The sequence below is a fragment of the Rhinoraja longicauda genome, chromosome 2 (assembly GCF_053455715.1).
Source record: "Rhinoraja longicauda isolate Sanriku21f chromosome 2, sRhiLon1.1, whole genome shotgun sequence".
Taxonomy (NCBI): Eukaryota; Metazoa; Chordata; class Chondrichthyes; order Rajiformes; family Arhynchobatidae; genus Rhinoraja; species Rhinoraja longicauda.
This window is the reverse complement of record NC_135954.1, coordinates 100,664,212-100,690,996: the sequence shown is the minus strand read 5'-3', so window position 1 is coordinate 100,690,996 and position 26,785 is coordinate 100,664,212. Positions and strand designations below refer to the sequence as shown.

The 26,785-nt window shown below is 41.9% G+C and overlaps 1 protein-coding gene across 3 annotated transcripts in view; it reads right to left on the bottom strand.

Annotated features, from left to right (window-relative positions):
* wdr37 (WD repeat domain 37) overlaps positions 1-26,785 on the bottom strand; it is a 105,743-nt gene that overhangs the window by 4,136 nt on the left and 74,822 nt on the right. For all 3 annotated transcript variants that reach the window (XM_078425145.1, XM_078425153.1, XM_078425162.1), the window contains 2 exons: positions 14,260-14,394; positions 622-736 (listed from right to left, as the gene is read on the bottom strand). In XM_078425145.1, coding sequence (XP_078281271.1) covers positions 622-736; positions 14,260-14,394 — 250 coding nt within the window. The remainder of the gene's footprint in view (positions 1-621; positions 737-14,259; positions 14,395-26,785) is intronic.

The following is a 26,785-nucleotide window of genomic DNA, read 5'->3' as shown; positions in this document are numbered from 1 at the left end:
TATTCCACAATTTCATAAATGTATTTGCAATTACTTCGTATGTATTAATAACAAATTAAATCTCTTCAATTTTAAGACAAAATAAAATTCAATACATATCGTAGTGTCACGATGATGGATTTACACGTTTGTTTTGCCAAAAGATTGGTGCCATTCAAATATCATTACACATCAGTTTGTAAAGAGTGGCCGGTAACTACACTGCCCTCCATAATGTTTGGGACAAAGCCCCATCGTTTATTTATTTGCCTCTGTACACCATTGGCACAACTTTGTATGATTGTAATTTCTACATGGTGAAACCAAAATGTATAAAAATGGCCTTTATTAAAATCTGACAATGTGCACTTTAACCACATGTGATTTTTTTCTATTACAAATCTCAAATTGTGGAGTACAAGAGGCAAATAAATAAATGATGGGTCTTTGTCCCAAACATTATGGAGGGCACACTGTATGTTTAACCACAGTGACAGACAACCCTACAGACATGGCACTAAAAATTGATCCCACTGTTTTACAAACTGCTCGATAATACCAATTCTAATGACAGCATTTAAAAATTATATTGGCCTCTTAGAGAGGAAAAAAAATGAAGTAGCATTGTATAAATTAAATTACCTGACGATTACTGCGGGGGAGACGAGTCAAACGAACTCCTGACATGTCGAATAGTCGAACCTGACGATTGTCATGAGGAAGTGCTATTATCCTCTGACTAACAGAAACACTTATCCTGTGGTGAGAGAAAAAAAACCCATAAGTTTGATTACTTCCAAACTTGATATGTGAAGCAAGGCCAGACAAAACAGCGTGAGCTACTGGAAGACAGGAGGATAGGAAGACCGGAGAAAAGGTATCGCTTTTCCTCTGTGCCTTCAGTGACATATTTCTCAACAAGTCCCCAAGACATCCCGGAATAGATATATTCCCAGCCAGCATACCCCATATCTTCAGTGGAAATGGGTGCAAAGCACCCACATGTATTGCTAATTTGCACTTTGTTCAGGTTTCTTGCTGTGCACGGTATGCATTCACCTTATGACAATCAGCAATCCGCACCAAAATTGAGAACCATATCCAAACAGCAGCACAGTTCACATTCAATACCCGCTTCCACCCTGTGGCCAAAATCTATTTATTTACATTAAACTCCAAGTGTCCTGGTCTTGCTCCAAAAGTATTATTGTACAGCAAATAACAGCTTTGTTTTCAGCAATGCTGAAAGCACATCAGAATCTCAAAGTAGCTAATGTCCAGAAGTACCCAAAGTGAACTTCAAGACCGACAATATTTCCATTTGAAACCCAACTCCCTAAGGATTGGAACTCACAATGCTGTCTTTTTAACAGCACAATGCAAATAAAGTAATTTTATCCAGAGTATATCAATTTTTTTTACCATTATTCACAAAATGCTGGAGTAACTCAGCAGGTCAGGCAGCATCTCAGGAGAGAAAGAATGGGTGACGTTTCGGGTCGAGACCCTTCTTCAGACTGATGTCAGGGGGGCGGGACAAAGGAAGGATATAGGTGGAGACAGGAAGGTAGAGGGAGATCTGGGAAGGAGGAGGGGAAGAGAGGGACAGAGGAACTATCTAAAGTTGGAGAAGTCGATGTTCATACCACTGGGCTGCAAGCTGCCCAAAAAATCGATAATTTTTTTTATGAATAAATACCTTCGATAAAAAAAATGAGTGAATAAATACCTTCAATTTGTACCAGCATCTGCAGTTATTTTCTTATACTAATTTTTTTTGACCAGATCAAATGTATTTTAAAAATCACATTGTAGTAAAGGAAACCGTGCTACAATTATTAGTAGGGAGTTAGCTTCAACTGGAACTAGCATGAATATGACAAACAAATAATTTCATTCTGTGCTGTAATATCAAAGAATACCTGAAGCCAACCTATCTCCTAGCTTTTATTTAATTTTTTCTGTTAACATATTGGCTGCATTCTTGAAGAAAGTTGAAAAAATATTGGATACAAAATCCCAGAATGCATTGAATTAAATGAATGCTGCAATCAGAGGTTAGTCCCATAGTACTTTATGAACAAAACGCTGTTCCTATTTTTTATGATAGTGATTTACACTTCAATCAAAACACAAAGTGCTGAAGGAACTCAGTGGCTCAGGCAGCATCTGGGCAAGGAATAGACAGGCAGCATAACTGGTTGAGACCCTTCATCAGACTGAATGGAGTCGGGGGGGGGGGGGGGGGGGGAGAATGCTGGAAAAGAAAGGTGGGAAGGAGAAGTGGAGTGGGAAAGATTCTGGCAAATGATACGTGGATACAGGGGAAGGGCGGCTGATTGGCACCTCAATGTTGGTGTCATTTCCATTCCACACTTCCATTCTTTATTCCAATTTGCATTCAGCATAAGAACACTGGAGTATTTGCTGGGCATTAATAATGACTACAAATTTTATATAAAAAGCCAACTGCTGCCAAAGAATGTTTTGGTTATTGAAAATACTTTTTAAACAAAATTCAACCTTCCACATTCAATACTATCTTAAAAAGCACAATGATTAGATTCTCGCTTTTGTTAAAAAAAACAAGCAATAGCAAAACCTGTTAGTGGTCACGATTCTTAACTTCATTTACATTCGATCCAGTCACTACAGTGGGCAAAAGCTGACTTCTTTTTTCCCCATTGATAAAGAAATAGTAATTTTTCCACCAATGCTCAGTGTCACACTTTAAGCCATTTTAAAACTGCATCAATTCATGTGACATCTTCCGCGGAGAATGATATCATCCCATTGTTTCATGGCAAAGGGGAACTTTTGGGGCTGTTTTTATCATTGGAGACGTTTATTTCAAGTTGGCCCTTTTAAAAAAATTGACAGCAGGGCCATTAAGGACTAGATTCATCATTTTTATAAAGAAAAGCCTGCTTTAATTTTACCACTGCATTGTGATGTTATATAATTCTTAGTCATTATTAATTCCCAGCAATTATCACAATTAAATATTACAGCTAAATGTGAACTGGATTGCAAAATAGACTAGCACTAAAGAGGAGAAACCTCTCTCAGTGTGGCACGTTGGTGCAGCCGATGGACTTGCTAGGTCACAGTTCCAGCAACCTGGGTGCTGTCTGTTGGGGATTTGCACATTATCTTTGTGACTGCATAGGCTTTCCCTGGGCGCTCTGCTTTCCTCTCATGTCCCATAGACCTGTGGGTTTGTAGGTTAATAGAGAGTTTACATTGATCCTAGTCTGAGTGGGCAAATCTGGGCGATGATGGGAATGTGGAGAGAATGAATCGGTATTGGAGAGTGCTTGATGATTGTCATGTACATGGTGGGCTGGGCTCTATGACTCCAAAATTATGATGCTCCAAAGCACTTCACTCACAATAAATGATTTGAGAAATAAGACTGGCTCTTTTGCAATCAAACGTGGCAGACAATTTATGCAGACCCAGATCTGGACAGACAGCAAAACAAAGACTAATGGGCAGTTAGTCCACTTTCATCAGGACAGCACAACAATTTTCCTGCTGCCCTTTGAACCTGGAAGCTCTATGACTAAAATAGTAAATGTTAGCCAGGACACCTAGTCTTTCATCCAAGAGATAGCGTTAAAGCACTCTCAGTACTGCGATGAAGAGTTAACCCGCATTACATCAAAAATCTTCTAACCCACCTCTCTAACTCCAGGTCCCTCAGGTCGGCCGACTTGGGGCTACTCACTATCCCCGCGGTCTAGGCTTAAGCTAAGGGGAGACCGCGCTTTTGCGGTTGCAGCTCCTAGACTGTGGAACAGCATCCCTCTCCTCATCAGAACTGCCCCCTCCATCGACTCCTTTAAGTCCAAGCTCAAAACCTATTTCTACTCCCTAGCGTTTGAGGCCCATTGAGGAGGCGCTGTGAACTGTTTTGTATGTGCTGTTATGTTTGTGTGCTACTGTATGTTTCATTTTTTCCTTAGTACCTAATCAGATGTACAGCACTTTGGTCAACGTGGGTTGTTTTTAAATGTGCTATACAAATAAAATTGACTTGACTTGACTTGACTTATATGTCAGAGCAGGATTTGAACCCACGATCTGCCATGAAAGGTAAGATTGCTATCATTGAACTGTTTACCTTAAATATTGATGACGGAAGGATGGCGAAATACAGAATGATAATTGAGCCAAATGTGATAACTATTGTTTTTTTCAGTTCAAATTTGAAAAAAATTTACCACTATAACAATACTTATTCCAATGTATCATACTTCATCTGCCAGGTAGAGCTTCTAGGAAATTAGGTTATTCCTAGATCTGGAGACACACGGAACTGCAGAAGCTAGTTTACAAAAGAAAGACAAAGTGCTGGAGTGCATCAACAGGTCAGACAGAAGGTATCACAAAATGCTGGAATAACTCAGCGGGTCAGGCAGCATCTCAGGAGAGAAGGAATGGGTGACGTCTTCAGACAGGTCAGTAAGCATCTCCGGAGAACATGGATAGGCGACATTTCAGGTCTGGACTGGTCCAAAGAGTGGGGTCTTGACCCAAAACATTGTCTATTCATGATCTTCAGATATGCTTCCAAATCCGCTCAATTTCTTTGATGTTGACTTTGCACCTTGCCAAATATTGGAGAGATTATTCTGTTCAATTCTGAACACACTAATTTGGAAAGGATGCTTTGGTATTACAGAAGGTGCCAATGCCACTTACTCGAGTGGTCCCAGATCATTCAGTGAAGGAAGTGAGCGGACACGTTAAGAGATGTTCTCAATATAGCGACAGTTGGTAGGTGCACTGGAAGAGGAACTGTTTTGAATTGCCTGATTATCAAAAATCAGAAGACATACTCAGGCGAAAGCCTACAAGCAATATAAGCTAGTTTTGGAAAATACGCAGATAATGTTGACTTATAGGAGAGAAACGTAGAAAAATAGGTGCAGGGGTAGGCCATTTGGCCCTTCGAGCCAGCACCGCCATTCAATATGATCATGGCTGATCATCCAAAATCAGTATCCCATTCCTGCTTCTTCCCCAAATCCCTTCATTGCTTTAGCCCTAAGAGCTAAATCTAACTCTCGAAAACATCCAGTGAATTGGCCTCCACTGCCTTTTGTGGCAGAGAAATCCACAGATTCACAACTCTCAGGGTGAAAAAGTTTTTCCTCATCTCAGTCCTACATGGCCCACCCCTTATTCTAAACTGTGACCCCTGGTTCTGGACTCCCCCAACATCAGGAACAATTTTCCTGCATCTAGCCTGTCCAATCCTTTAAGAATTTTATATGTTTCTATGAAATCTCCTGATGTTTCTTTGAGATGCATTGACTGAGCTGAAGGCAAGGCAGATTTGATAGTAGAAACGAAAAACACTCAAGGATACGCATTTACAATGATATACGCACAGGACCAAGAGATTTGGACTAACTCAAAATATCTTCCAAATGTCCACCACAGTCATGATGGGCTGAATGCCTTCCCCTTGTGATGCAAGGGTTTTTCCAGACACTGTGTTCTTTTGTACCTTCAATTAACACATGCCTTGATAGTGAAAGATTCCAAGCTTTAGAATGTTATTCTTGTCAATCTTCATAAAAACATAGAAACATAGAAAATAGGTGCAGGAGTAGGCCATTCGGCCCTTCGAGCCTGCACCGCCATTCAATATGATCATGGCTGATCATCCAGCTCAGTAGCCTGTACCTGCCTTCTCTCCATACCCCCTGATCCCTTTAGCAAAAAGGGCCACATCTAACTCCCTCTTAAATATAGCCAATGAACTGGCCTCAACTACCTTCTGTGGCAGAGAATTCCACAGACTCACCACTCTCTGTGTGAAGAAATGTTTTCTCATCTCGGTCCTAAAAGACTTCCCCCTTATCCTTAAGCTGTGACCCCTGGTTCTGGACTCCCCCAACATCGGGAACAATCTTCCCGCATCTAGCCTCTCCAACCCCTTAAGAATTTTATATGTTTCTATAAGATCCCCCCTCAGTCTTCTAAATTCCAGCGAGTACAAGCCCAGTCTATCCAGTCTTTCCTCATATGCAAGTCCCGCCATCCCAGGGATTAATCTGGTGAACCTTCTCTAAGGCAAGAACGTCTTTCCTCAGGTTAGGAGACCAAAACTGCACACAATACTCCAGGTGCGGTCTCACCAAGGCCCTGTACAACTACAACATTCATGAATGTGCGATTTCAATTAAAATCTTGGAGTAACAATTTGAAGATGAAAATCATCTTTGGTGAGGGGAACTCAGTAGCGTCACTATCTCAAGGACAAGATCAGCTATTAACAGAGTAGACTTCCCCAAGGTAATCAGTTAAAGGCCATTTGACAGAGTAAGAATTGCAGGAAACAGAGCAGATGACGAGTTAAACATAGCAAAGGCACCTCATTTGTCCTCTGCAAGATCAAATACGCATTTCTTATAAAAAGAGCAAAGTTCACAAATATCCCCACAAGGAGTGCATTGACACAGGCATTTTTTGGATTTTAATTGTAACCCAGATCTAATAAGGAAAGTAGACACAGGTGTGCAAATGTAATTGTAAACCGAGAATAATTCATTTGAAATTTTCTTAAGGTTTTGGCTTTCTGCTTGCATTTTAATCAGTGATCCTTACAGTGCTAGTTTCCTTTAGACTTTGTGGTGCTGCGCAACCGTACAATATGTTTAATTCCATCTCAGAAACAGCTTCTTCCCCCATTATCAGACTTCTAAACGGTCCTACCATGAGGTGGTACAGCCCGATTCTCCTCTACATTATTACAGATATCGGATTTTGTCCCTGGATCTGTTGCGCTAAAATGCTGAGAACTATATTCTGCGCTCTGTATCTTTCCCTTTACTCCACCCGAGCTCCTACCTGAGCTTGGATTGATTGTATTTATGTATAGCACTATCTGACTTGATTGGATAGCATGCAAAACAAAGCTTTTCACTGTATCTCAGTACACATGACAATAATAAATCCAAATCTACTACATTGATGTTCACAATCAGTATAAGCACTTTTTCTCCTTATCTCACTCCTTCCATATAGTCCCCCTCCTCTGGTTTATTCCAGAGCTAACAACATCCCCGCCTACATTCCATTTGTGGCTTTAGGCTTTTCAGTGGAAGCTATAAAACAAAGATTAGTACGGTTTAGTTTATTGTCACTGAGGTACATACAGTGAAAGGCTTTTTGTTGCGTGCTATCCAGTCAGCGGAAAGGCGATACATAATTACAATCAAGCCGTCCACAGTGTACAGATACAGGATAAAGGAAATAACATTTAGTGCAAGATAAAGTCCAGTAAAGTCCAATTAAAGGTAGTTCGAGGATCTTCAATGAGATAGACGGTAGGTCAGGACGGTTCTCTCGTTACTGAAAGAATGGTTCAGTTGCCTGACAACCGCTGGGAAGAAACTGTCCCTGAATCTGGAAATATGCTTTTTCACACTTCTATACCTCTTGCCTGATGGGAGACGGTAGAAGAGGGAGTGTCCGGGGTGAAACTTGTCTTTGAACATGCTGGTGGTCTTGCCGAGGCAGCATGAAGTGTAGACGGAGTTAATGGAAGGGAGGTTGGTTTGCATGATAGTCTGGGCTACATTCACAATTCATTTGCCCAGGTTTATTGGGTCTTAATAAGACCAATGGCATTAAATAGAGATCATCTAACTCAGTAGAGAATTTATTTAACTGCAAAATCCTATGAGCTAACTGAGGCACCAGCATTTCCTCCAGAAAAGCCCTTTTCTAATTGATCAGATTATTCAATCTCTGTACAAGCACGGGGTGCCATGAGTTTTGGAGAATGGGATGAACTGCTGCATAAAAAGAAAATGGTGCCATGTTCTAGAATATATTAATAACGTTAGAAATTGAACAGGAGAAAGCCTTTTGGCCCCGGAAAGCCCCCCCCCCAGAGTGCTGGCAATGGTGGGGAAGGTGTGTCTAGCAGGGGAATTACACGAGATGATAGAAATTATTGATGACTTTTGAATGTGGAGGCTCGTTGGTTGAAAAGCGAAGGCAAGGAAAACCCTATCCGTGTCATGACTGGGAACTGAAGGGATGAACTATAAACTGCAGGAAATAGAGGAGACATGGTGAAGGACGCCTCAACTATGGCAGAGGGAAGGCCAAGGTTAAGAAGAAAGGAAGACATCTTAAAGGCTTTGCGGTGGACGTCTTATCACCAGAGCAGATATTGCAGTTGGAGAAAATGAGAAAATATATGGAGTCCTTAAAGGAAACAGAGTTGGAGGAGTAGCCAAGAAACCTGTGGGAGTTGGTTGGTTTATGATGGATGCTGATGGCCAACCTATCTCCTAAAATAGAGATGATGAAGTTGAGATAAAGATAGAGAAGGAAAAGGAGAAATCAAAAATTTCCCAATAGAAGTCAGAGGGTGGAGACTGGTAGCAAGTGTAATGAAATGATATGCAAAGCAACGCTGATATAACAGAGGAGTTGAGGGGTCCTGAATATGACTTTATTCATTATATCAAAAAAAGAGGCATAATTTGGGCCCAAGCTACAATGTTGACATGGAGAAAGTATAAAAATAAATTCAGTCAGATGATGGCAAAAGGGGACTGGTTAGACAGCTGTTCAAGTGAAGGCCCTCAAATCATCCTGCTAGCGATAAAGGTCAATGGATTGGATGTCCATGGTGAAGATGAGTTGTCTGGAACCGAGAAACAGTAAACTATCAATGTAGTGGGCATATCAGAGGTATCACAGATATAACTAGGAAGGTATTAGACATGAGGAGAAAGAATAGAATCTGTTAGCAAAATGCAGACTGAAATAATGGGGTAACCAGATCAGTCCTGCAAGAGGATCTTGAGGTTGGCTACGAAAGGCTGGGGCTGTAGAGAGAAGAAATGCTGAAGAAATAAGATCTTAAGACAAGGCCATCTTAAGACAATCAAGGGGTCACAGTAGAGTGAGAGATCACGGGTTAGTGAGTCATAGAATCACATGATACAGAAAAAGGCCTTTTGATCCAGTTCATCCACATGAAAAACGAGTACCCTTCCATGCAAAATACAAATTTCCAATAGACTCCCATGCCTTGACAATTCAAGTGCTCAACACTCCTTAAATCCTGTCTATGGCCCATCTTCAACCACTCTCTCAGGTAATGCATTCCAGATATTCACCAGCCTCTGGGTGAAGGTGATCCCTCGCATATCCTCTCCAAATATCTTCCCCCTTACCCTAAATTCAACTAATTTCATTAGTTGGAGGTTGTGCAATTTTTATATACAAACCAGAACCTGGGACTATTTGTACTTTGTTTCTAGTCACCTCATAAGGTACTGGGAACAGTTAAATGCTTGATTTTTTCATATGCCAAACTCAATAGAAACCTAATAAAATACCGCTGTGAGTGTGCATGCAGTGTGTGATCTCGAAATCCTGTAAATAGGTGTAGGCATGAATGATTAGAATTTAATTCCACTTTTACAATAATTATCGTTCCTCACTATCAGTAAAAGGATATACTGGTGGCTCTGTCTATCTGTCCATGCCAAAATGAAAGCAGAGTTGCTCGAGTGGCACCACTGATCTTCACCCAATTTTATGGGTGTGCTTCATAGATAAGTTTCTTTATTAAGCCAGGTCTGGTATTAAATGAGAAAATTGGAAAGTAGAAAACTAGAATTTAAATAAATTAACTACAGAAGAGAAATTCTCAAGCCGCAGAGTTTTCTTCCACTTCTTGCTCAATTAGAGCCTCTAACTCAACTTTTCTTCCATAAATATGAAATACACGAGTTCACTTAAACATCTTTCAGTTCTGACAAAGAAACATTAACCCTTCCAGTTGAGACATGCGCCTCCTCTAAATCTACTGCATTCGGTGCTCCTGATGTGGCCTCCTTTACACTGGCGAGGCCAAGGGTAGACTAGGCGACCATTTTGCCAAACACGTGCTCAGTCCGCTAAAGGACTGCTGGATCTCCCGGTTGTTAACTATTTTAACTCCCCTTCCCATACCGATCTCTTTGTTCTGGACCTTCTGCGCTGCCAGAGTGAAGCCACATGCAAACTGGAGGAACAATACCTCATATTCCGTTTGGGTAGTTTACAACGCAAAGGTATGAGCATTGAATTCTCCAGTTCTAGGTAACATTTCACGCCTCTTTCCTCCCCTCTCTTCTGTGCCCCATCCTGGTGCACCCCCATTCCTCCTACTATCTCATTCACCTTTTCCCCTCCATCACCCACCGACCCCTTCCACATATATCCCTCTCTATGGCTTCACATTTCAGTCCTCTTCCCTCCTTAACTGACAGCCTTTTGTCTCCTGTTCAGCTCCAGCCTTTGTCCATCTATCTGCCAATAAAAACTCCACTCACCTGTATCTACCTATCACGTGCCATGCTGTAACCACCCCTGCCTCTTTTCTGGCGTTCTCTCCCCTATCACAATTAGTCAAGACTCCCAATCCAAAACGTTGCCTATCCATTCTCTCCACAGATGCTGTCTGACCTGCAAAGTTACTGCAACACTTTGTGCTTTACTCCATTAACCTTATCTTCATCTCTACAAGGATATTGCTCATCTTGGCCAATGTTTCCGTAATTTCTGCTGGCATATCAGGGAATTAAATAACTTTAGTTTAGTTTAGTGATACACGCTCTTCGGCCCACTGAGTCCGTGCCGGAGTTGGGGGAGACCAGAACCAGGGGACACAGTCTATGAATAAAAGGGAGGCCACTTAAAACTGAGGTGAGAAGAAACTTTTTTACATAGAGAGTTGTGAATTTGTGGAATTCTCTGCCACAGAAGGCAGTGGAGGCCAATTTACTGGATGAATTTAAAAGAGAGTTAGATAGAGCTCTAGGAGCTAGTGGAATCAAGGGATATGGGGAGAAGGCAGGCACAGGTTACTGATTGTAGGTGATCAGCCATGATCACAATGAATGGTGGTGCTGGCTCAAAGGGCCAAATGGCGTCCTCCTATTGTTTATGACCTTCCTCCTATTTTCTATGTTTCTATAAATCATGCAAACCTACGAAGAAGAGTCTTCAACATGAAATATTAGCTTTGTTTCTCTTACCAGAGATTCAGCCTGACCTGATGGGTATTTTATACTGCGAGGCCAAACATCGAAAACGTGTCTAGATTTTGACTTTCATGACCCATCTCTGGTATCTACTTGATATTTGGCACAGATTTAGATTAGAAAATCATCGAGAAGGAATTCATAACTCGTCAGTGCAAAACGTTGCACACTAATTAATTAAGCTAATTTGAAAAAGTCAGCCGCGGGCTCTGTCGATCCGCGAGACCCCGCTCTGGCTGCTCCGGTCCCGGCTTCTCCGCGGCTTTCCGGGAGCTCAGAGAGAGAATTCTGAACACGCACTGCAGGGTTTTGACAAGATTTACTGCAGAGATATTCTGTTTGTGTTGATATGAAAACTAAATTGGACAGAGAACTTCTTAATGTATGAATTTGCGTTCTTAAATTGGTATTGGTGAATGCACTCTTTATTTAACACATTCATTCAAGGGATGTGAGCATCACAGGCTGTGCCAGCATTGAATTACTCATCTATAGATTCTCTTGAGAAGGTGTAGGCGAGCTGCCTTCTTGAATCGCTGCAATCCTTGTGTTGTTCGTGAGTGAGTGAGTTCCAGGACTTTGACCCATCAACAGTGAAGGAATTGCGACACGTTTCCAAGTGGGGATGGTGTCTGGCTCGCAGGGCAACTTCCAGGTGGTGGTGTCCCCATGCTTTGGCTGCCCTAGTCCTAATGGATTTGGAAGGTGCCTTCTCAAGAGTTTCAATGACTTGTTCCAGAGCATCCTGTAGATGGTGCAAACTGCTGCCACTCTGTGTCAGGGGTAGGGTGAGTGGATGAATGAGAATGGGTGTCAATTAAGAGAACCACTGTGTCCTGTTTGGTATCAAGGCTCTTGAGTATTGTTGAAGATGTGCTCATCTGGACAAATGGAGAGTATTCCATCACGCTCCTGACGAGCTTTGTCGATGGGGACAGGTTTTGGGGAGTTAGGAGGAGAGTTGCTTGCTTTAGTTTCGTTTAGAGATACAGTGCTGAAACAGGCTCTTCGGGCCACTGAATCTGCACCGACCAGCGATCCCCACTCCTCAACACCATCCTACACACACACGAGGGACAATTTACATTTATACCAAACCATTAACACTATCCTACACACAGTAGGGACAAATTACATTTATACCAAGCCAATTAACCTACAAACCTGTACGTCTTTGGAGTGGGGGAAGGAACCAAATATCTCGGAAAAAACCTACGCAGGTCACGGGGAGAACGTACAAACCCCGTACAGACAGCACCCGGAGTCAGGATTGAACCTGGGTCTCTGGCAGTGCAAGTGTTGAAAGGCAGCAACTCTACTGCTGCGCCACCATGCCATCCTGCTTGCTTCAAGATTATTAGCCCCAAACCTGCTCTTTTAGCCACTTTGTGTAAATAGCTAATCTAGTTCAGTTTCTGGTTAATAATAATCCCCAGATATCTATATTGCGGATTCAGTTAAGTAAATCCCAGTGAATGTCAGGAGATGAGAGTTGGATTTTCTCGTTTGTTATTGTCGCAGCCTGGCACTTGTGCGGGTGAATCTTACTTGCCGCCTATCAGACTATTGTTAGACATGGTTCAGGTCTTTCGGCATTTGGACGTAAAATGGCTTCAGTATCTGTGGAATCATAAATGATGCTGACCATTGTGCAATCATCAGCGCACAACCCTCCTTCTGACTTTACGACTGAAGAAAGGTAATCGATGAAGCAGCTGAATGTGGCTGAGCCCTGGACACGAAGCTGAGGAACTCCTGCAGAGATGTTCTGTGGCTGAGATGACCTCCAGTCACCACAACTATCTTCCTTTGTGCTAGTGTGTAGGAAGGAACTGCAGATGCTGGTTTAAACCGAAGATAGACGAAATACTCTCCGCCATGATCCCTGGGCTCCCTGCCTAGCTAGCCTGAAACAAAGCGCGTGATTGATCAACTGGCGTCCGACTCAATGACAAACGTGCTTTGATTGAACAATTACTACTTGGAAAATGGACAAGATTTGGGAGTTTTTTTTCCATATTTTAAAAATATATGCAGGTTTTGTTCTTGACGAGTTTCAGATATAATTTTAATAATATTTTTACACAATATGTTATAAATACAGGTAGATATGGGATGTGGGTCACAAAATGAAACAAAAAGGCACCTCGGCCCATGGTCTATTTACACGATATCTTCTGGTTTTATGTTGGAAATTCTTCTCTATGCATTTTGATAGGTACTCAATTCACAACTGAGAGAAACTAAATAACAAGATATTGGTGGACAACCACATAGGATTCACTATGTTAGTAAATAACATTTAATGCATCATGAACAAAACTTTTATCAAAGGTTGTCAGGTGGAAAATTAAGATAGGTTGCAATCATGTAACCCATTTGTTATTAATTTTCAAATGTTTAACATTAGGAATGAAAGGACACTCGGTTCTAAAGCATAATCATTTTACCGTTAACACAAATTAACAATTTTATAAACACTGCAGCAAGCTGTCAGTCACATGTTTCTTGCATACTTAATACTTCAATAGATGAGAGACATTTTCAGAACAAAAGCTTCATATCGCAATTTTATAAATACTGCAGGCTCTTGAAATAAAAAGACCTGGATCAGCCTGAAGAAGGGTCCCGACCTGAAACATCACCCATACTTTTTCTCCAGGGATGCTGCCTAACCCGTTGAGTTACTCCAGTGCTGTGATTTTCTAAAAAGATCTTGCATTTGTTGTGCGAGGAAAGGAGTTTTTTATGATTCAAGTTAAAAATGTTAAAATGTCTCTCTCAACAGTATCTCAGTAACAACTTAGGTCTAAGTCCTCGTTTATTGAAAAATGTTTTGAATAGTTTTTATAGAAAGGCAGTATTTTAGATCATTGCTTCCTTTGGGTACTTCTGTAGAGAACTGAAGATAAAGCTGAAGTAATTTACCAACACTTTATGGTTTTGAAAGTAATATACAAACAATAGATTCAAAGCAGAAAAGAAAACATATAATCTTTCTTTTGGTTTAGGAAAAATAGATGGTTTAGAGTCTTTTAAAGTTACTGATCATGAACAGCTATATGTCAGAATAATTAAGGTTCTAAGGCAGAAGAGGATCATGGGCAAGAGAAAGAATCGCAAATGAACAAGCGTGAAAGGGAGTAAGGAGAAATTATTTCGTTGCTAATCAATTTTGATTCATCACATCAGTAAATTTAAAAACATTCACCTGTTGACTGCTGAATCAGTGCGAATGGTTGCTATTGGAGATCGCATGTTCTTGAGATCCCAGACTTTCACAGTTCTGTCGTCACTGCCAGATACAACATTATCTCCCACGGTAAAGACAGCAGATGTTACAGTGCTGAAAGAGATGAAAAATAACAGTAAATAACTATTAAATATATCGAAGTAATAAATTGCCCAAGTATCCTATAATTTACCTTAAACAGTCAACCGTTTCACTTATGAAACCAGTCAAGAATCATGCTGATTATCAGAATAATTCTTCAGGTGACAAGTATTAAGATCTTGGGTTATGAGCAAATAAACTCACCTGAGCTTTTAAATTGCTCGTGACACAGGGCATATGTGAGTAAGTGAACGAGTGAGTACATGGATGGCATCTTTGGATAGTCTTTCCCTGATATTTGTATTTTATGGTTTGGCCAATGTCCTGACATACATAGAGGGCATCAAGAATGTCCTATGGTGACATTAGACATCCTGCTTGTGATATTACCAGCACAAAATTAACTTTAAAATAAGTTACTCCAGAGATGAACGGGGGGAGTACAGTGGTGCAGCAGAAGAGTTGCTGCCTTACAGCGCCAGAGACCTGGGTTAGATCTTGACCCCGGGTGCTGTCTGTACGGAGTTTGTATGTTCTCCCTGTGACCGCGTGGGTTTTCTCCAGGTTCTCTACTTTCCTCACACATTCCAAAGACCTGCGGGTTTGTAGGTTAATTGGCTGCTCTAAATTTCCCACAAGTGGGTAATATAGAACTAGCGTACGGGTGCTCATTGGACAGCATGGACTAAGTGGGCTGAAATGTCTGTTCTCACGCTACATCTCTACACTAAACCAGAGAACAGCAACAGCAGCCAGATCTAAGACATGATGGAACAGGTGATGACAGGCAGAGGAAAGGGCAGTCATTAAATTATTACTCCCACTGCCACGTGCTAGTGAATACCACCATGCCAACTGAGAATTCTTTAAAAAACCACATGTCAGCTCCAGTAACCTTGAAACCACCACATTATCATGAAACCCCCTCAGATTCAACATATTTCCAATTGCAGAGGAAATCTGCAATACTTCCAGACCCATCAATGTGGCTGACTCGTCACCTCAGTTTGGACGTGAAATAGAAGGATAAGCCCGATAAATGCATGACTGAGGAGCTGGTGCAGGACGTAGGGAGCAGGGATTCAACCCATGCCCAGTACAAGAGGGATGGGTTGCATCTGAACAGGGGATGACCAAAATCCTGGGTGTGAGATTTTCTCAGGAAGGCTTAACTAGATTGGCAGTGGGTGAGTCTCAGAGGGAGATAAGAAGTTGGGAGCAATTACTGTAGTTTTAAATAGAGCAAGATAGACACAAAAAGCTGGAGTAACTCAGCGGGACAGGCAGTATCTCTGGAGAGAAGGAACGGGTGACATTTCGGGTCGAGACCCGACTGAGAACCTGGGAGTACAAGCACATACTTCCCTGAAAGCGGTCTCACAGTTAGACAGGGTGGCGACGAAGGTGTTTGGAATGCTAGCCTTCATTAGACAGGGCACTGATAAAGGAGTTGGGACATTATGTTACAGTTGTAGAAGGCCACATTTGAAGGATTGTGTACAATTTGGGTTAGCCTGCTATAGGAAAGATATCATTAAGTTGGACGGAATGCAAAGAAGATTTACGAAGATGTTTCCCGAGTTATCGGGAGAGCTTGGGCACACTAGGACTATATTCCTTGGAGCGAAGAAGACTCAGGGGTGATCTTTTAGAGGAGTATAAAATCATTAGGGACATTGTTACGGTAAATGCATTCAGTCCAGGGAAGGGAAATCACAAACTTGAGGATTTTGGTTTAAGGTGAGAGGGCTCAGGTTTAAAATGGGCCCGAGGAGCAACTTCTTCACATAAGGATGGTCCGTACATGGAACAAGCTACCAGAGAAATTAGTTGAGGCAGGGACCATAACATTTAAAAGACATTTGGAGAGGTACATGGATAGGAAAGGTTGAGGGAGATGTGGGACTAACTCGGACAAATGGGACTAGCATGGACAGGCATCTTAGTCAGCAAAGACGAGGTGGACCGAAGGGCCTTTTCCAAGCTGTATGACTGTGATTCTAAATGAACACTGTATGTGAATAGTTCCAGTCTCTCTCTGGTTCTGATGAGCCTACACAAAAGATGAGATCACGTATGAACATTTAATGAAGTTTAATATTTAGTAATTTACGACGTCAGTTGTTCCTGTCTGTGCGCTACTCAAGGAAAGCACACTTCACATACTGATCTGGATGTTGATTGAATTTAGCAGCATCCAAGCCACTGGAGGCCTTTTTATGCCGGCACACTTAATTCAAATTGACATTAAATTAAGGTTTAATAAGGATTAAACTACAGCAATGGAGCAAGGTTCTTTAATTTAATACCACCCTTAAGCTAAAGCATGCTACTTTAACACAAAGGTGTCAACCTTGATACTAAAGATATTGAAGTGCCTTTTTTTAAATTTTGTGGACAAGATAGAGTGTATGAGTCACATGGCATTTTCCATATATAAATGTACGCACATTATTTAGGAGCATTAAATGCCAACAACATAATTAACAATTGAAAATACCGAGATCCCAGCAGGTCAATTAGTTTCCTGTAAAGTGACAATGGGCTAACAACTCAGGTAGGAAACCATAAACAAGCCCATTCATAGATAATTCATAAAATCAACAATAAATTAAAAATCACATTTTTTGTCATTGGCTCAGGATTCCCAACATTTTCTGCTTTTATTTGAGAACGCAGAGTTTAAACTAAGGCAGCGTTTTTCAACCTACGATTTAAACAGAATCTGAGAGTTGGATTTGAAACGACACACAGTAAAAAAAACACAACACAGTTATAGAAATTTTCCCCCAAATAAATTTGAGCAGTTGCATGCCAGTTCATAATGAGCAAACAAAACTCAGCTAAACTGGCCAAGTCGCATAATGATCTCTGCAACAAAAAAAGATAGTTGCACTTTTGCATTGAATTATGATGAGACTCCCCATTAAACCATGCCACATTTCACTCACACAACAAAATTCTTCCTGTTTCACAGATCTGCGTGAGATTTGTACAGCACAAATAACGAAGCTAAGGTAATCAATCTGGCAACCAGCAAAACCTAATTTTGGCTGTCTCACTATCCCTGGAAGCTACAATTAGAGTGACAATTCTACTTCCTAGCCTGGCAGCCAAGACCTATAGTGAGACTCTCGCAATCTACGTTTACGAGAGGAATGGACCCATCAGGATGGACCACTGCCAGCAGTGGGGATGTGCAAACTGGTAAACTCTACCTTCTGCTGGTGACCGACCGCCATAGCCCGCTTGTAACTTATTCTCATTAATCTTGAATATGTTTAATTAAATATGCAAATCTAGGATTTTGGTAGGCTTTTCATCCATCTTCAAGAGAAATGTAAAACATGAGCAGCTTTCAGTTTCAGAATAATCACGAGGAGTCATTTTAATGAATTCTATACGTTGCCAATTTCAGGCGCAGTAAAATTTATTACAATCATGAAATCATACATCACCGAAAAACAAACACTTTTGTCTACCGCATCCACACAATCAAGCACCCATCCCGTTTTGCACTGCCATTAACTACCCACTTACCCCCCCCCCCCCTTTATTACCCAATTCTCCTGCCACCCGCCTATACTCAGGGCAATTCACAGTTGCTGCTCAACCAGCGATACACTTGTTCATAAGAGGAAAGTAGAATGGAGGAAGAAAAGAGCAAAAGAGAATCTCATAGATCAAGAACCACTGTTGCTACAGCATCCCTACACCTGTCACTGGTGTGCTAAGGAGTAACACAACCTTACCTTCAGACTGGTTAGTTACAGCCTGGATTCTAAATAAAATTATCCGACGCTAGGTATCTCACTTATTCTTTCTATCTGTATCAGAACAAGCCATTTCTACTTGTTGTCATTTTGGCTCAGCTTGCTTTTCTATTTGTATATTCTGGCCTGCTGGATACACCCCACAGCTTCGCTCTTCACAGCATATTGCGCGCACAAAAGTACTTATAAATGCACCCAATAACCCATACGAACTAGACCGATCAGAAATATTCCCCTTTTCAAACCGTGCCTCCCCCAACCTATCTCCCACTGAAAACGAACCTTTTCTTCCCTCTCTTTCCCACTGCTGATAACAGGTCCTAGACCGGAGACATTAACCGTCTCTCTTTCACAGATGCTGGTGAGAGTTGTCAACATTTTCTGTCTTTGTTTCAGATACGTAACGTCTGCTATCTGCTTTGGTTTTGCTTCATTATTTGCAGCTGTATTGTGTGCCTTGTTGACTTGTGTGGTCATCAATGAGAACCGATTGACGAAGACTTGGGCCACGAGTAAAAATGCAACAGGATTCAAGAAGGGAGACACAGGGAGCAGCGGATACTGGAATCTTGGAGCAACACAAAGTGCTAGACTAAATCAGTGCGTGAGGCAGCATCAGTGGAAGTCATGGACAGGCAATGATGCTAACACTTTTTATTTACATGGGTAGCACAGCTGGGCTGCTGTTGGGCAACCCAGGTTCAATCCTGGCTTTGATATTGTCTATGTGGAGTTTACATATTCTTCCTGCGACCTGGTGGGTTTCCTCCGGGTGCTCTCATTTCCTTCCACATCCTAAAGACTTGCAGTTCACTAGGCTAATATTTAGGTGGCTGGTAGAATCTGGGGCGAGGAAGTTAGATGAGGATGAGAATAAAAGGGGATCAGTGTTAAAAGGGTGCTTGATGGTCAGCACAGACTTGGCATGCCGATGCTATGCTGTGTTCCATGACCAATAAAACTCCAGGCATGCATGGGGTCCGGCCATAACCCAGCCGTTGTTCTCAAGATGTGCTTCAATACCAGAGGCACCTTGAACTAAACTGTTTCAGTACTGCAATGACGTTGATCAACACCCCCCAAAAGAAACATAAATATATCCTCAAGAGAGTCAAGAGACCATATCCACAGTATCCAGGAATATTCCAAACCAGCCAACTTCTATCCCATTAGCCTATCCCCAATGATCGGCCAAAAGAAACATGTTGACATCACAGTGCCATCACGTGGCACTTCCACTGCGATAATCGGCTCACCCATGCTCCACCAGATCCATTTAATCCACAACACTGGTACGTAGATACATCAGGAAATGTCCACCTCAAGTGGTAGAGTGGAGGTTGTTTGAATATAAATATTTTGCATAGGATTATGTTGAGTACATTGATTCGTCAAGTTAGTGTCCAAAAAGATTAGTTACGTGTGCCTGCAATTACCTCTGTACTTAGATAGTGGTGGTTAAAGCTTAAACCAGTCTTGATATTTTTGGTTCAATAGACAATAGACAATGGGTGCAGGAGTAGGCCATTTGGCCCTTCGAGCCAGCACCGCCATTCAATATGATCATGGCTGATCATGCTCAATCATTACCCCGTTCCTGCCTTCTCCCCATACCACCTGAATCCGCTATCCTTAAGAGCTCTATCTAGCTCTCTCTTGATTGCATTCAGAGAATTGGCCTCCACTGCCTTCTGAGGCAGAGAATTCCACTTGAAGGTTCCAACTGAATCACAGAAACACCGAGCACAGGAGTAGGCCTATTATGTATTCTGCCCATACAAACGTCAAAATACTTGTCAACCTGGCAACCTGCCATTTTCCCTCTTGGAAGAATTAATCCATTGCTCTTTTGAAAGTTACAATTGAATACATCCTGTCACCCTTTAAGAGGGCACATCTTAGGTCAGGACAACATTCACATCAAAAAGAATTGTCACTATTTATTTTTGTGTCTATTAAATTAAATCTGTGCCTGCTGGTTGCCATCGCCTCTACCACTGAGCCTTAAATGCTTGTAATGTGTTCTTCCAGGTTCCAACCCTGTATTGTTCACAAAATTTAAAAAACGGTTGAACATTTATCTTGACTGTATTCAACTGTTACGAAGAAGAGGTTTTGAAAAGAAGAGTGCACCAAAGGTTAATCGAAAGCAGCGTATTAATTGCAGTTAGTAGTTAACCCTGCAATGTTAAAACACAAATCACCGTAACATTGTAGCCAAAACGGAATACTTGCGGCAAGAAAAACTTGCTGCATATTCAAGGATGTATATAGCGTTGCAAAAAATAAACTTAAATACGATCCATCTCCAGTTTGTGTCAAGTGATTGAAAATACAACCTTGTACTAAATACATGTCAATTCAATTTAGCACAGCTGCATCACTGTGATCCGCAATGCCTGAGAAATAGCACTTTCTTCACATAGATGACAATCTGTTCAGATACATTTTCAGCAGCCTTCGCTCTCATCACAATTCATTCAATAGTTGCGCAGAAAAAAAAACAGAAGTGGAAACAGTTGTGGAAATGGATTTTGAATGATACAGTGTGATGTTGAAAATAATTAATGTTTATAAAGCAGTAGTCGATAAACAATGCTGCAGATTGCAAGTCAAGGTTAGAGGAATAATGCCTTTCTTGGAGCACAACCAAGAATTGCCTTGAAAGAGAAATACGATTGCGTTCTTGGAAAGACACAAAATGCTGGAGCAACTCAGTGGGTCAGGCAGCATCTCTGGAGAACATCGATCGGTGATGTTTTGGGTTGGGACCGTTCCCGACCTGAATTGTCACCTATCCATGTTCTTCAGAGATGCTGTCTGACCCACTGAGTTGCTCCAGCATGTTGTGCCTTTCCTTGGTAAACCAGCATCTGCAGTGCCTTGGTTCGACGTGCTTCTGCTCATTGCAAGTTTATAACCAAAACATGACCATCAACTATCGGACAGTTGTCATTATTTACTTGGAAAGACCCAGCCTAAGTTTCCTAATTTACACTGCTCAACGTCCACTTTCTAATCAATGGCAGTATTCATGCCAAGATGGTCACAAAATTCAGACAGAACCACTATTTAGTTAAATCAGTCAGAAATTGAGGAAAGGCTAAATAAACGAGGAAAATGTTGATGAAACCAAAATGGCGATCTTGAATTTTATTTTAAATTTCATTCGGGGATAAATACCACAAATTTGTTTCATTTACTCATTACAGTATACACAAATAAGAGAGTTACCATGAGAAGAAGGGATTTTTCCTGGGAACTGAGAACACAAAACAATTACCATCCTTGCAATCCAACGTTGGTTGCCATGATCAGGATAGTAATTTTTTTTATTAATTGGTAACCCCCAATCATGAAAAGGACAGTTGTGCAAAACCTCATCAAAAATAATTTATCCATAAAAATGAATAACAAGAATTCATACACCGGCCATTTCCCTATTGCCCCGAACTATAACGTTCCAATTATTTAGTCAAGAGGTAAATCTGAAGCATGGTAAGGATTATTCCTCTTGTTAAACCCAAGGAGCAATAAGATCCCTCATTTGCTTTATCAATCATAGGCTATAAATTTAAACAGAGAATCCCACTGGGGTGCAGTGTATTACTGCTATTCCCAGGCAAAGCTGATGTTTCTGCCAAAGCACAGCAAAACTCATTTATCTTGTCCTAGAGAGCAACGGAGCATACACTTGCAGCTGACAGTGCGGCAGTTTCTCCTCACATGCCACTGACTGTTCTGGAACATTCTGCTCCCTAAGCGGGTCTCAATCACCGAAAATACTGTAATGCTAGCACTCCTCATTAGAGCTAACAGCTGTCTCTTCAGCGAAAAAGACCAGAAACCATTCTGCTTCAAAAATATACAAAAACTTTTACACAATAAAATGGTGATAATGTAATTAAAGATTTGCAAAACAACTACAAATAACTTCTCACAAAATGGCATCGTTTTCTGAATTTTGGTAAATGATGTTCATAAAATGTTAACCACGATCGAAGAAAAAAGCAGGGGCAGTTTAGCAGAATATTTTGTTAAAACAAAACCCCAATAAATATTTGTAATTGGGCTATTACTTTAGTGTATGCCAAGAAATTATGAACACAAAAAAAACGACTATCTTTTGGTATGCAAATCATGAGCAGAATCTTGGACCAATCCAAAAGAAAACTTTAGTATAATGAAAGATTTAGATTTGTACATCTTCTGATGGTTGGAGGAAGAAACTACTTCTCTACATAGACAGAACTTATCATCATATCATATCATATCATATATATACAGCCGGAAACAGGCCTTTTCGGCCCACCAAGTCCGTGCCGCCCAGCGATCCCCGTACATTAACACTATCCTACACCCACTAGGGACAATTTTTACATTTACATTTACCCAGCCAATTAACCTACATACCTGTACGTCTTTGGAGTGTGGGAGGAAACCGAAGATCTCGGAGAAAACCCACGCAGGTCACGGGGAGAACGTACAAACTCCTTACAGTGCAGCACCCGTAGTCAGGATCGAACCTGAGTCTCCGGCGCTGCATTCGCTGTAAAGCAGCAACTCTACCGCTGCGCTACCGTGCCGCCACTTGGTAGCCATTGTGTGTGTGCACGTAATGCATTGACCTTAAGACATAGGAACTAAATTAGGCCATTCAGCCCATCAAGTCTACACCACCATTCAAACATAGCTGATCTATTTTTCCCTCAGGTGATATCCAGTTCTTCAAATACATCAGACCTTCACATCACTATCAATAACATCCAAATCACTTTAAATCAAACTCCCAAAACTAGCAATGTAAAAATGACAAGATGATTTGTTTTCGAAATGATGAGAGATAAATACTGAACATGATTTATAGACAACCTTCCTTTGCATGACCTTTTTATTTTGGATGAATTTAGTTCAGCAAAATGTCAATTTTTATACATTTCTTGGCAAAATGTAAGCAAAGACCCGAAGAAAGTATTTTTTAAATAGCAAGCTGACTGATACAAAGTTAGGAGAGGCGTAGATACGGTAGATAGTAAGAAACATCATGCATTGCACAATGTACACTGAGAAATAGGGTTAGAGGAGATCTGAGCAAGAATTTTGGGTGGTTAGAATCTGCAACACACTGACAGAGTGGTGGTGGAGACAGGTACATTCAAACATTTAAGAATCATCTAGACAATCACTTGAATCACCAAGATATAGGAAACTATAGGATAACTGCTGGGAAAATGGGATGAGTAGAGATAGAAACTCCAGGGTCAGTATGATCAGAATAATGGACCAACTACAAAAACTATTAGTATAATGAAAGGGTTAGGCAGAACGTGATAGCCATTGTGTGTGTGCACGTAATACAATGCCCCTTGAAAGAAAGACATTTTGGGGGAACAGGTGAGCTGGAATCTGGAGCGGCTAGGCTTGTATACACGTGAATTTAGACCATGGGCCACAGTTTAAGAATAAGGGGAAGGCCATTTAGAACGGAGATGAGGAAAAACTTTTTCAGTCAGAGTTGTAAATCTGTGGAATTCTCTGCCTCAGAAGGCAGTGGAGGCCAACTCTCTGAATGCATTCAAGAGAGAGCTAGATAGAGCTCTTAAGGATAGCGGAGTCAGGGGGTATGGGGAGAAGGCAGGAACGGGGTACTGATTGAGAATGATCAGCCATGATCACATTGAATGGTGGTGCTGGCTCGAAGGGCCAAATGGCCTACTCCTGCACCTATTGTCTATTCTGTAGCTGAATCTTTCTTCTAAGACAATCATGTCCACTAACAGGTGACACTCTTGCTGAGCTAAAATAAAATGGCTTTATACTGACTCAATGGAGGCTGTGATTGGAATAGGTAGAGGTGCCCGTAAGAGAGACCCTACATGTGGTTGAACTACTATTCGCCTCTTTCCACCAGCACTTTAGCCTCTACTTTAATCAGTCTCATGAAGGGTTTCCACACAAAAGATCATCTGTCCAGCTCCATCCACAGGTGCTGGATGAGCTACTGAGTTTGTTTCTTGTTCAAGATTCCAACATCTGTAGTCTATTATGATTCCAAAATGATGTTCCCCTTGGAAACTGATACGGGTACAGCCATGACCACGAGATGCCTGATGAATACCTGGAGCGATTAGACAACCTTCCACGGATGCTGTGTGCTGAAGGGCCTTCTTCTGTGCTGAATGACTCCATGACCATCAGTCATGGTCACTAAGGCTACCAGCAATTGCTGTAATTTATAATTGCTGTCTTTATAATATCCATCGTGAACACAGTCAGAAAGAGTCATGCAGCACAGAAACCAGCCGACCGTGGACAACATCAATATGAGGCATCCATTAACATTAACCCCATTTCTCATATACCCATCAAGTACCCAATCTCACTTCTGTTGGTGTATTATTGCCTAGTGTACCGCAATACAGTGCGAAAAACTTTTTTTTGCATTCTATCCAGATGAATCATCCGGAAATGATTACAAGCAAGCCACGCAGAATAAAGTATTGCCCTGGTATTGTTATTACAGCTCTACTGGGGCAACGCCGTAGCCAATTGACCTATTTTAGCCTGTGGGAGAAACCAGAGCAACTGGAGGCAACCCACTTGGTCACGGCGAGAGCATGAAAACTCCACACAGAGAGACTCAAGATTAGGATGGAACCCAGATCTCTGGAACTACGGTTCAGCAGCATTAACCACAGCGACCTTATATTCTTGCTAGTTAGATCAATATTTCATTTTAAAATTAAATGAAAAACAGATTTTCAACTAACTTTCACTTTGCTGAGTTTTAAAAAAAAATAGCCACAAGTTTATGAATAGATTTTTATATAGTTGATTCCAAACGGAAGGACAAAGTGTAGATGTTGATACTTATACAGGTAATACACATATAAAAATAATATTGATATTGGTTTATTATTGGCCTGCAAATAATTTGTGTTACGCGTTATCCAGGTAAATTATTATACCATGCATGTTACAATCGAGCCATTACGAGTGCAATCGTGCCACACACAAGTACATGTAGTGCACGGAAAAATATATATATATAATGCCGGATGTTTAAAGACAACTGGTAAAATGTAAACACTTTTCACGATAGTTTTGCCCATTTTACTTTAAAAGGAATTGCACCAGCCATTCTCAAAACGCATTTTAAATTAAGAGTCTAATTTAAAAAACTGCACATACCTAATTTAACTGGACATACTTGCTCCAGTGGTCTTGAACAGCAAATCACAGCAGTCCATGTCCCCCCAACCATACTCCCCCCTCTCCCCACTCCCCCCCATCCCCTACTCCCCCCCATCCCCTACTCCCCCCCCCACCCCTCCCCACCCCTTCCCCCCAAATCCACTCCCCCACCCCTCCTCCCCTCCCACCCCCACTCTCCCCCTCCCTTCCTCCACCCCCTCGACCCCCACTCCCTCCTCCCATTCCACTGCCCCACAGCCCCCCCCTCCCCCGCACCTTAACCCCCTCCCCCACATCCCCTCTCAACATCAACGAGCCTCACACTCCGCAGCGAGGCGAGGCCAGCGACAAGGCGAGGCTGGGCGAGCACGAGGTGAGGTGAGGCGAGGCTAGCGGCGAGGCCGGGCCAGTGGCGAGGCGAGCACAGCAGCGAGGCGAGACCAGCGGCGAGGTGATGCGAGTACAGCGGCGGGGCGAAGCGAGTACAGCGGCAGGGTGAGGCGAGACTAGCGGCGAGGCTGGGCCAGCGGCGGGGCGAGGCCAGGCTAGCAGCGAGGCGAGTACAGCAGCAAGGCGTGGCCAGTGGCGGGGCGAGGCCGGGCCATCAGCGGGGCAGGGCGAGTACAGCGGTGAGGCGAGGCGGGGCCAGCAGCAGGGCGGGGCCAGCAGCTGGGCGGGGCCAGCGGCGAGGCGGGGCTAGCGGTGGGGCAGGGTGAGTACAGCGGCGAGTCATGTGTTTTGTGGAAAAATGTGAGGCGAAATCGGAATGGCGGAAATGAAATAATAAAACGGAAACTTTCCGCCAAATTCGGAAGGGTTGGGAGGTCTGCCTAACCAAACCTTCATTTCCAACCACATAATTGAGATACTGAAAGTAAATACAGCATGTTAACAATGTCTGGCCGCCATCATTTAAAGTTTAGTTTCAAGATACAGCAATGAAACAGGCCCTTCAGCCCACCGAGTCCACAGCATGCAGATTATAATCTACACTGCGACAACTCGAGATGTCTTCAAAAACCCTTCCAAGCCATGACTTCCAATTTTGAGAAAGACAAGGGCAGTTTAGTGAATGGTAACACTACCATACACTATTTATACATGGAAAAAAAATATCACTGTTCCTTACACATGACAGTGTCAAAGTCCTGGAATTCCCTGCCGACAACACTCTGGAAGTTGCTTCACATCACAGGCAGCTACAAGTCAAGGTGACAGCTCACCACTACCATCTCAAGGACAATTAGGAATGGACAATAATTGCTGAAGCCGTTAACAACATGCACGTCACAAAAATGAATTAAAAAAACTGCTGCAACATTGGAGGAGCTGTCTTTCAGATGAGCCATTAAACATTACAGCAGGCATGACAATACAAAAAGCACTTCACTGGCTGTAAATCACTCGAGACACTCCAAGGTTGTAGTATATATTCT